At 35.4% G+C, this 12,282-nt stretch overlaps 1 protein-coding gene across 3 annotated transcripts in view; it reads right to left on the bottom strand.

Moving 5' to 3' along the window:
* Positions 1–12,282, bottom strand: part of HYDIN (HYDIN axonemal central pair apparatus protein) — a 438,909-nt gene that overhangs the window by 291,318 nt on the left and 135,309 nt on the right. For all 3 annotated transcript variants that reach the window (XM_024234010.3, XM_054534089.2, XM_054534091.2), the window contains exon 11: positions 812–930. In XM_024234010.3, the coding sequence (XP_024089778.2) occupies positions 812–930 (119 nt within the window). The remainder of the gene's footprint in view (positions 1–811; positions 931–12,282) is intronic.

Genomic DNA, 12,282 nt, shown 5'->3' with positions numbered 1-12,282 from the left:
TTTGGTGAGGATTAGAAATCACACACACACACACAAACACATAGACATGCACACACAATAAAGTATGAATCTGAATCTGACACCTATTTGTCACTCATTAAATAATTGTTTTAAATACCTCTATAAAAATACAACCATATACAATGAAGGAACTTTCCCAAAATGAAGTTTCAAGGGTTATAGTCTGATATAATGTAAAAAATGTGCCCTAGATACAAATTTAGTGATGAGGAGACACTGAAGTAAACACTGATCCTGAAGAACTCATGCATACATCCTGTAAAATTTCATTTTCTAATTAATTGGAAAGATAAAGCAGGAAAGTCTCCTCTAGAAACTGATTGGTTTTTAAAACATGGATTGGAGACTAGTGCATTAAGAGAAAATTCTGAAGTGTGAAAACAGCTATGCTCATTAGGACGTTCTAGAAAATGTAAAAGGTTATCTATCGTCTGATCTGTGGAATTTACGTTGTCAGAGAACAAGCACTAAACAGATGGGGAGATGTATTTATGAGTTTTCCCTTTGCAATCTACTAAACAATGAGGATAAAACCAGTTAAACTATGGCTTTGATGCTTTTTAGCTTTTACTAAAGTGAAGGAGGGCTAATGAAGATAAAAATGTTGTTCCCCTCATGATGGCCAGACAAGAGGAGGAAGAATCTGAGCACTCCAGGGTCTCAACAAGGATGAGTAACGGTGAATAAATGTGATTGCACACTCTTTCCATCAAATAAAAACACATAAGATAAAACAAACCCCAAAAGCCAAGTACTGTTTGAAGTCTCAACGAACAACTCTAGTGCTTACCTCATAACAATGTGCAGATCCAGTGAAAACTTTCCCAATATCCAGCAATTCAAAGTTGAAGTGAATCTTAGGTCCCATGCCTTCCCCTTTGATTCGGAGGGGCAGACGGATTTCTCGGCCTAGAAAAACAGTTCAGACTTTATCATCCAAATGGTGCTTCATTTACCCCAAATCATGCTCCCTCATGTACGTTACCAATATAAATAATCAAAATTATTAAATAGCTCCCTGCACTGCACCGAGGGAACTGCAATTTAACGCTGAAGATTCATCCTATCTAGGAGCCAATCATAGTCCTGAATGCCAAAATCCTGACTGCTGAAATTGTGAAAGACCAAAATCCCAAAGACATAATTCTGGAAAAACAAAAGACATTCTTTACAATATATTTATTTACATTTTAAAGAGGGATTTACTTGAGAAACATATAAAAACACAACAGAACACTTCAAAGGCCACTTTATGCAATAAAATAGGTAATAATAAAATGCATATTTTTGCAAGCATAAACACAGGTAGACTAACAACAGTCACATGGGTATAACAGTTATGAGCATACAAGCTGTATTTATAAAGGAATAGGTGAAAAAGGGCAATGTACAAATGCATGTCATTATGGTTGGTAACTGCAGGCACCCAGCTTTATAACTGTGATCACCTGAAATACCATATGAACAACTTAAGTCTTTTGAGAAGATAGATCAAAAACCATGATGGGTCACCCCCACTTAGGCAGTTTCCCAAAGAGCTGAGATCTCCAGAAATTTTATCTCTCACAAATTCAGATGTACAAAAAGACTATCTCTTCATGTATTGAGGAAGTATCAGCATTTTTACGTACACACACAATGCTTATGCACAAAGGCAACGTCGTGATAATGCACTTGCATGGAGTCAAATTTCTATGTCCAAGGCAGCAGAGGAAAAGTCTGTCCCAGCTCTCAGAGACAAACCAGTATGCCTTCTGTATTTGTTCTCTCCCAAGTCCCTGGCTGGTTGGATGGGGCCTGTCAGCATTGAGGGCAGATTTTCCCCATCAAGTCCACTCAGACTTACACACAAATCTCCTCTGGAAACACTCACAGATATACCCAAAATTATGCTTTACGAGGTTTCCACCAGTTTTTACTGGTCAAGTTGACATCTAAAATTAAGTCCACAAGCCCATCCCTTGTCAACCTGGCACCCATGTGTTAAACCATACTAAATTTACTAAATTTCCCAATAAAGACAAGGTAATAGTGCCACCTAACATGGTACAATCAGCATAATGCAACTATCCTGTGTGCAACTGAAAACACACTAATCCCTTCCCCAGACTTTGGTTTTCAGGATTTCAACATTTGGGATTTTAATCTTTCAGGACTGTGATTTTTACGATTTTAGACACCAGGGATGTTAGACTTTAGGGATTTTGATCCTTAGGGGTTTTGATCTTTCAGGAACTCAAGATTCGGGATTATGGCATTTTGAATTGTGTCTTTTGGTATTGTGATCCAAACATTTTAAGAAAATAAGAATACTGCTAGTTTCTTATCTTTAGGGAGCAGACTGTACTGCAATTTACATTTTAGCAGGAAAAAAATTAAAAAATTTAACCCAATTCTTAACATTATTCCAAAGTTTCTTACAAAGAAAAGTAATTCTAAATCAGAGAAGGGTGACCATTGATTGATGCTTCTCATAAAATGAGAGCCAACCTGGGGTTCCAAGGGACATTATTCACATTGATCTTCCTTAGATTTAGGAAGATCCAGAATATTAGGGATCTGAGTCTAGGGATCTTACCCGATGCTTACTTTTGCTGAATTTCTTCCATGTAGAGATAATGAAATGCACTTAACAATATCCGTTATAACACATCTACAATGAACTCATGGTCAACACAGAGCACACAACCTTTGAAGTACTGACTGGTTTTGTTCCCCGTTTTTAAAATGAAACTATCTTTGTTCGATAACACATGATCATTACAAAATTTAAAGAGAATATGAATAAAATTATCTTATAATTGCACCATCCAAAGATAACTACTGTTAACATTTTGGTGCCTATCCTTTTATATTTAATTGTATCACAATACTGCTAATGCAAATGGGAATGTATACTATGCTATTTTGCAACCTGCTTTTTTTCATTTAATAATACCTTTGGAACATTTTAACATAACATTAACATATCATACCTAAAGACCTCCCTTATTCTTCTTAATGGTTATGTGGTCCACTGTTGGGAGGCAAATATGTTTAAATCTCTTATTGGACATTTAAGTGGCTTCCAACCTTTCATTACAATTTGTAGTGCAATTACTATCATCAAACATGTATCTGTGAACAATTTTTCCATATTTTCTTCCAGCACTTTGAAGATATTATAGCTTTCCACTGTTTCTGTTGAGAAGTCAGCTCATACTCTTATTGCTCAATTGAAACAATCTATCTTGTCTTCTGATAGATTTAATTTTTATGCACACATATTTATTTATTTTTATCTTTAGCTTTCAGTGATTTTACTATAATGTTCGTAGGCATGGTTGCATTTATCTTTTCAGGGGCTTGTAGCACTTATTGAATATGTGAATAAATGTCTTTCATCAATTCTGAAAAATTTTGAGTCATTATCTTTTTAAATATTGTTTCTTCTCCACTTTTCACCTCTCTTTTGTGTGTGTGTGTGTGTGTTCTTTTTCTATATTTTGTCTCTGCATGCTTCAGGATTTTCAGATATTTTATTTGATTTACCTAATTTCCATTTTAAAAAATCTATCTCTGGCTATGCCTAACAAGTTGTTAAATTCATCCACCGAGTTTTTAATTTGTTATTATAACTTCTTAGTTCTAGACTTTTCATTAGAATGTTTCTAGTTTTCAGATCTCTGTTTAATTTTGATAAAAACATTTTTAAAATCTGTGTCTGATAATTCTATGATCTGGTTCTCCTGGGTTTGTTTCTATTGTTTACTCTGGTTTTCTATCAGATTGTCTTACCTCCTCATGTGCCTGGTCATTTTTTGATTGAGTGCTGATCAGTATATATAAAAGTTACAGACATAATTTAAAGCCATAAGAAGATATCTCCCTCCGGCTTCTAGCTGGCGACTGGGGGGCATTAGTAATCCTAGACAACCTAATTTAGCTGTTCTCAGCTAAGGTTTTGTGAGAGAATTAAGCTCTGCAGCAAATCATTTGAGTGATTATTTTCTCAACTCTCCTAAGAAGGGTAGGTAGCTAGCATCATCCTAGGTACAACAGAGATAAATTAATTCCTCATAAACAATAGACACCTTAGAACACTAGGGATTAACTATCTGCTGGATCTCCAGTGGAAAACTGTTTGAAATTAAACCAATAACTAAACAGTGATTCAAAGCTGAACTTCAGTCTCTTTGAGGACTGGCCCATTTCTAATTCACTGGGTCCTACTCTAAAGTCTGGGGGATTAGATTACTAGGGCCCTTCCTCCTGGGACATATCACGGACTTTTGTTTTCTTCTTTAACCTTAGTTATCTTTTTAGCCTCTCTGCAGTTTTTACCAAAAAGGCAGTGTCTTTAAGGATAAAGTGGCCCCCAAAGTCTGATGGTCTTGATTTCCTTCTCTTGGATCTTGGCCCCATGTTCCCGTAGTTCTCTCTTGCCTTAAAAAAGCAGATTTAAAAAAATATTTTGCCTTGCTTTCCTAGGTGTTCTTAGAGAGAGAGAGTTAATTCAAATTACCCAGCTTATCATTTATGAAAGACTTCCAGAACAAAGGGATGCACATTTGACATTATGATAGCTGTAGCCATACTGCTCTCAAGAATGGTTGTGCTAATTCCACACAAACATCTGTAGTATTTACGGGTTCCTTCTCTCCACATTCTCCCCAGCAGTGGGGATATCACTACTTTGAAAATCTTTGATAGTTCGGTGGTTTTCCTTAAATGTATATCATATAATTTCAAGTTCTCTAAGGAAAGAGGATATATTTGCTCTGTATGGACATTTTGAATGTTCAAAATACTTTTGATGCTTCGTTGATGTAGTTTTCAGTATTACAGAAGTACGCTTAGAACAGCCAAGTGATATTTCTAATTCACTATCATCATTTTAACGCCTTGTGACATTTTATGTTCCACTGTCTTCTGTTGCTGTTTAGCTTTTGTATCTTTAATGCTTGTTCCCCATGAATGTCTGTTAAAGACAGAATACTTGTCCTTTTGTTCCTTCTAGTGCTTGGCAACATAGTGGTCATTAGACAAGCATTACTTTGATTATAAGAAGCAAAAGCCATACTTAGGATGACTGATTTATTCAAAGGGTTCCCCTGCTCCATCTGATCCCTGGAAAAGAGGTTCCTCTAAAGATCAGGTGTTAGTGGTGGCAATACTCTAAACTATAAAAAAAACCTTTTTTTTTTTTTTTTTTTTTGAGATGGAGTCTTGCTCTGTCGCCCAGGCTGGAGTGCAGTGGCACAATCTCAGCTCACTGCAAGCTCCGCCTCCCAGGTTCACACCATTCTCCTGCCTCAGGCTCCCGAGTAGCTGGGAGTACAGATGCCTGCCACCACGCCCGGCTAACTTTTTTGTATTTTTAGTAGAAACAGGGTTTCACCGTGTTAGCCAGGATGGTCTCGATCTCCCGACCTCGTGATCCGCCCGCCTCAGCCTCCCAAAGTGCTGGGATTACAGGCGTGAGCCACCGCGCCCGGCCAATAAAACTTTCAAAGGGCCCAAACCGCGTTACCCTACTCTATTATTTTTGAGGTCTAGACTGTTGGGAATAATTTACACTCTTTGGTCAAGAGAAAAGTATTTTGATTGAGATCCAACTTTCAGAATGGCAAAGAAAGAGAACTGCAAATATATCATGGAATAAACTTTAGGACTATTTATAACTGTGAGGCCTAAAACTTTCTCCATCTGTTACCTTGACTGCCTTTCTTAAAAAAAAAAAAAAAGGAAATGTGTTGTAATAAAGCAGTGAGCCAACGTTTCTTTGGTAGTTATTAATTACTTCAAAGGAGTTTGTCTTATTTGTTGCTAGCCACTCCCCTCACCCAGAACAGGAGTACAAATAATGCCCAGCCTTGAGTTTCTAAATGTTAGTATAAATTTTAGGGTCACATTACAAATGCTACTTTTCCACAAGATTTTCTAAGCAGATATTTTTCTTGTCTTGGCAAAAGGCAGCAAGAGATACAAGCATGCAGGAACTAGTAAACTTTAAGGGCAGACTCCTTATTAAAAGACCAAAATATTTCAAAACATAGAGCAGTCCTCATCTATGACTGTAGTGTTCTGATTTCACACATGAGAAGTAGGGAGATGCACTACAGAACCCCTTTAATGACCCTGAAGTCCCCAAATGCAACAGATCCCATTGCATTATATACCAGAAAATGCAAACCATGGGCTTTCAAAAACTTTCCATCTGCTATGGTCTGAATGTTAGTGTCCCCTGAACCCCAAATTCATATGTTGAAATCTTAACTCCCAAGATGATGGCATTAAGACGTGAGGCCTTTAGGAGGTGATATGATCATGAGGGTGTAGCCCTTAAGAATGGGATTAGTGCCCTTATAAAAGCTGCCCCAGCAAGCTTGTCTGTGCCTTCCACCATGTGCTGGTGCCTTGATCTTGGATTCTCCAGCCTCCAGAATTGTGTTGAATAAATTTCTGTTTTTCATAAACCACTGAGTCTATGGCATTTTATTATAGCAGCCTGAACAGACTAAAATACCATCTAAGATATCCTGGATGTTCCATATTATACTTGAGTTCCATTCCTGTGCAGTAAGAAAAAATTCAGAGGAAAAAAAAGTATAAATAGAAGAATAAACAGACATTATTCATTCATATTGAGACTGTCAACCTGGAAAATAAAAAAGAATTTATAAATAAATTTTTAAAATTAATAAGAGAGGGACTGTGTATGATGGCTCATGCCTGTAATCCTAGTGCTTTGAGAGGACAAGGTAGGAGGAACAACTGAGGCCAGGAGTTCAAGATCAGCCTGGGCAACATAGCAAGACCTCGTCTCTACAACTTTTTAACAAAGTTAGCCAGGCATCATGGAGTGAGCCTGTAGTCCCAGCTATTTGGGAGGCTGAGGCAAGAGGATCACTTGAGCCCAGGAGTTCAAGTCTGCAGTGAGCTATGATCACATCACTTGCACTCCAGCCTGGGCAACAGAGCAAGAAGTGGTCTCAAAAAATAAATAAAATAAAATAAACAAGAGAGTAAGATTCAGGATTAGCAAACATTTACAAAGGTCAACTGTATTTCTATATCCAGCAACAGTCAGAAAAATTTAGTTTTCAAGATTCTATTTATAATAGCAACAAAAATATAAAGTACATAAAAATAAATCAACAAAATATACTTGAAACCTTCAAAGCAAAAGTTGTAAAACTTTATGGAAAGACATTAACAAGGATTTAAATAAATGAGTGAATAAATATAGAACTAGACTATATTCTTGAAAAGGAAGATTCAATGTCATCGAGACTGTCCATTTTCTCCCAACAGATTTATATCTATAAATTCAATGTACTGCTAAACAAAATGCCAGCAGGTAGAATTTGGTGGAGTGTTGTGGGTTGATTTTAAAATTTAAATGGAAAATCAAAGGGCCAATAAAAAGAAGACATGCTGAAGGAAGAACAAGTTTGGAGAACTTGCCCTTTCATAAACTCAAATCTAGTGGAAAGCTATTGTAATTAAGATAGTGTGGTATTGGGGCAGAAAATGCAAAATGACAAAGGAAACAGAAGAGAAACAGAATAGATGCACAAATACACGTGAATTTGATTTATATCAGAGTAGGTGTTGAATATCAGTGAGGAAAGATGGCTACATAGTGTAGGGAGCTAAATCAGCTGATATTTACATGGGATCTGTGGCAGGCTGAATAATGGCCCCCAAAGATATTTACATTCTCACTCCTGAATCTAAATATTGCCTTACATGGCAAAAGGGTGAATGTTGCCTTATATGTCAAAAGAGGTAATTAAATTAATAATTTAGACATGGGGAGATTATCCTAGATTATCTTGGTGGGCTGTAATATAATCACAAATGTCCTTAAGAGGAAAGCAGAGGGAAACTTGACACAGAAGATGAAAAGACAATGCAATGATGCAAGCAGATTACAGTGATGCAACCACAAGCCATGGAATGCTGGCAGCTTTAAAAGCTGGAAAAAGTAAGGAACAAATTTTTCCCAGGAATCTCCAAAAGGAACCAGCCCTGTTGGCATCTGATTTTAGCTCAGTGAAACTGATTTCAGACTTCTGAATTCCAGAACTGTAAGAGAATAAATGTGTGTTGTTTTAAGTCACTAAGTAACTCATAACTTGTTTCAGCAGCAATAAGAAACTGACAGAGTCCCTCCCATCTACTCTACACAAAAGTCAACTCAAGTTGGATCAATGTGATGGTAAACTGCGAAACTTTTTAGAAAGCAATATAGAATGATCTCTTTACCAACTTGGTGTAGAGAAAGGGATTTTAACAATACAAAGTGAGCAAATTATAAAATAAAAGAGTATCAAATGCAATTACATTAAAACTCTTGTTCACTAAAATCACCTTAATGAGAGTGAACGGACAAGACACAAACTGGGAGAAGATATTTGCAGGACATATCAAGCCAGTTACATCCCAAATACATCAAGAGCCCCTATGAATCAACAATACAAAGACAACACAATAGAAAAATGGGCAAAGGCCAGATAGGAATTTCACAGGAGATGAAACACAAATGGCCAGTCAATATAACATGCTATTTTCATTAACATAATGAAATTCATAATTGCAGAAATATTAATCAAAGCCGCAGTGAGATTCCATTTCACAACTAGCGGAGGAGCAAAATTTTAAAAGTTGATCAATACTAAGAGTAGTCAAGGTTATGGAGTAAGGTTATAGGCACATCTCCTGCAGGTAGGAAAGCAGACTGGCACAACCCCTTTGGAGAAGTCTGATTACTTAGTAAACCAGAGTGTATACATCCTGTATGTCCTGGAGTTGCCACTCCTGGGGATATATCCTAGAAAAATTTGGCACCACGTACCTGAAAACATGTTCAAGAATGTTCATAAGAGCATTATTCTCAGTAGCATAACAGCATTAAGTTAGAAACAACACAAATGTCCAACTGCATAGGAATTTTTATATATTCAAATAATAGAATATTAATTGTTAAACTATAGCCTCACGCATGACATGAGTGAATCTCAGAAAAACAAATATAATATGACAATATTTATGTAAAGTTTAAAACATGCAAAAATAAGTTATACATTGTTATGGGTTATACCCACATATGGCTAAAAAGCAGTATGAAGAAAACCAAGGAAATGATTAACTGACTACACAAAATTTTAAATGGATAGTTACCTCTATGCAGGAAACAGAAGGACACAGATATTCTAAAATATGGTAAAGTCCCATTTCTTAACGTGGGTGACAGGTTCACAGTTGTTTATTTTACTATTATTCCTTATACCTTACCTATATAATACAAATATTATTTTGTGTAATTTCAATATAAATTTTAAAAACACAAAACAAAACTTGCCGAAATGTTAACTAATACATTTTGTTGTATGTTTGTGTGCACAAAATTGTTTATTATATGGGTATTTCTTGGAACCCCAAAGCTCATTATCAGAATTTTCGCATTCAATAATAATATGATGTAAGTTGTTTTACCTAAATTCATTATCTAAATGAAAATAATATTATAATTATGATATGAATGTATGCATGTGCCAGCAAAAACATTTATGTTTGCTTGAGTTTCAGCAGTAAAATGTAGTGTGTGTTACAGCCCGACCTTCAGCTGTTCTGACAAGACAGATTTGTTTCGTGCTTTCCTTGTTTAAAATGTGTTATGCATTATCAGCTCATCTTCCCACAATTTCCCTGATGGTTTAGTCTTTCATGGGTCCTGGAGTTTGTTTCTGCCAGGTACTTAGGGCAACCACCAACCAGGGAATGATTTAGACAAAATCTTTAGATCCTAGACTTTTAGAATCTTTAACACTTATTTTATTGTTTGTATTACAGTTCATGTTTACAGCAGTGTAGAAAGAAAATGTAATTCATGTCTAAAATTGTACAGTATCTTTACATGCTACAAACCAATACACCCATTTATATACTTACTAATTTAAGCATTATAGAGGTAATTTGAATATTTTAAATGCCTTGTATTATACAGGAATCTTTGTTGAGTTGTTATATAGGTGTTTTAAAATGTTTTAGAAAAACTGGATAGAGTTTCTGGATGGGCTGGGAACCTGACTGTTTCTGAGAGTTACAAGAATGGAATATGGGTTGCACTATTTCAGAGGAACCATGTCTTTATGGGGTAGTGTGGTACAGGACAGGGACCAGGACTGTCAAAACCTAGAATTCAAATCTTGGATTAAGAAGCCCCACAGACAACTCACCTAAATTCTCTAAGCTTTAGCCTTCTCATCTGTAAAATAAAGATAATAATTCCAGCCTACCTTACTGAATTATTGAGACACAAATAAGATTAATCTGCAAGTGTCTTTGTGTTTATATACAAATGCGTTCATATACTATAATGTGAACATAAAATTATTATGTAAATTTGATTTATGAAAGAGCTGATGTTGAATATCAGTGAGAAAAGATGGATTATTTAGTGTAAAGAGCTGAAACAGCTGGAAATCCACATGAGTTCTATGGCAGGCTGAATAATGGCCCCCAAAGATATTCACATGCCCATTCCTGAATCTGTAAATATTACCTTATAAGTCAAAAGATGTGATTAAGAGTTTTGAAATGGGGAGATTATCCTGGATTATCTTGATTATGGTAGCTTAAAAATCATCTTGAACTCTGGTAGTAGGAGTCCTTTCATTTTATTCTTCTTTTCCAAAGTTGTTTCAGCTATTCTAGGTTGTTTGCATTTCCATGTGAATTTTAGAATCAGCCTGTCAATTTCTACAAAAAAACCATCTTGGATTTTAATTTTGATTTCAATTAAATCTACAGATGAATTTGGGGGAGAAATGGCATTAAGATATCATTAAGATATTATTGAATAGCCATATTGAATTTACCAATCTATGAACAAGCTATAGTTTTCTATTTGTTTAGGTCTTTAATTTCTCTCATTAATCTTTCATAGTTTTCAGTATATGGGTCTTGTACACATTTTGTCAAATTTATCTCTAATTATTTTATATTTCTCAATGTTATTGTAAGTGATACCGTGTTTTAAAATTTCAATCCTCTATATAGATCTCATATCCCACAACCTTGTACTAGTTACTACACTTACTTTGTAGTCTTTGTTTAAAATGAATATTCTCCAGCATCATCTCCACAGATTTTGATTCAATAAAACACAGATAAAACCCAAGAATCTACATTCTTAATGAGTAGTCAGGGGGATTCTGATACAGATTCTCTAAGGACATTACTTTGAGAAAGATATAAAAATTAATAACATTAACTTCTGATGGTATGTCCAAGTTAAGTGATGCAGTCCATTCTTCCACCCAAAATACAAAAAAAAAAAAAATAGAATTGATTAAAAACATGGCAAATATATATTTTTAATGCTTTTCCAGGTTCAAAATAAAGGAAAGAAAATAACAGGTTCTAGAAATCAAAAGGGAACTCAGCTAGCATAGTAAACTAGTGAGATGACCCAAAGAAGGCCCAGAGATGTGTAGAGTAGATACAGGCCTTATGGTTTAGTGGGTCCAGTAATACCCTTACAGAGAGGGGACACAGCCTTGTTCCTATCTGGGAATGGAGAATTAAACTAAGATTCTAGCATTAATCCAGGACCGTAGAAAGACTACCTCTTTTCACAAAGGCAACTAGAATAATTCTACTCATTGCTCTAGGGAAGCAGTGATGAAGCCTGTCTTCTACTAGAATTCTGAATAGGAGGAAGAGCCTCCTATGATAAATCAAAATCCCATGTACACATACGAGATCGAAATTTACACTATCTGATAGGTGCAAGAATCAGAAGCTGAGAAAATAAAAAATCACAGGACCCTTAGCAGAAGAAATAAAAATCTGCTCTGAGGGAATAGTTTCGTAATTCAGTACCCATGCTAAAATTGAGTTCATAATACAAACATTTCAAACCATCTGAAGAAATAATCTAGTAGGAGGAAAATCAGTGATTACTACAAACATGTGAGCTGGTATCCTAAGAGTTTGAGGTAATAAAAAAGTCTCATATAGCATTCTTAAAATCTTTGAAGAGATAAATGAAGAAATAGAAAACATAATGAAGGAATAAAATATGAAAATATTCAAACTATATATAACTTCTAAAAATAAAAAGGCAAGTCAATGAATTAAAAACTGAATAGATGAATACATGAAGAGTAGATATAGCTGAAGAAAGAATTAGTCAACTAGAAGAAAGATCTTAGAAAAATACCCAGAATACATCACAGTGAGACCAGGAATGTGCAGAGAAGTTTAAGA

The sequence above is a fragment of the Pongo abelii genome, chromosome 18, assembly GCF_028885655.2.
Source record: "Pongo abelii isolate AG06213 chromosome 18, NHGRI_mPonAbe1-v2.0_pri, whole genome shotgun sequence".
Taxonomy (NCBI): Eukaryota; Metazoa; Chordata; class Mammalia; order Primates; family Hominidae; genus Pongo; species Pongo abelii.
The sequence above is the reverse complement of the archived record's forward strand: the minus strand, read 5'-3'. Positions and strand labels throughout refer to the sequence as shown.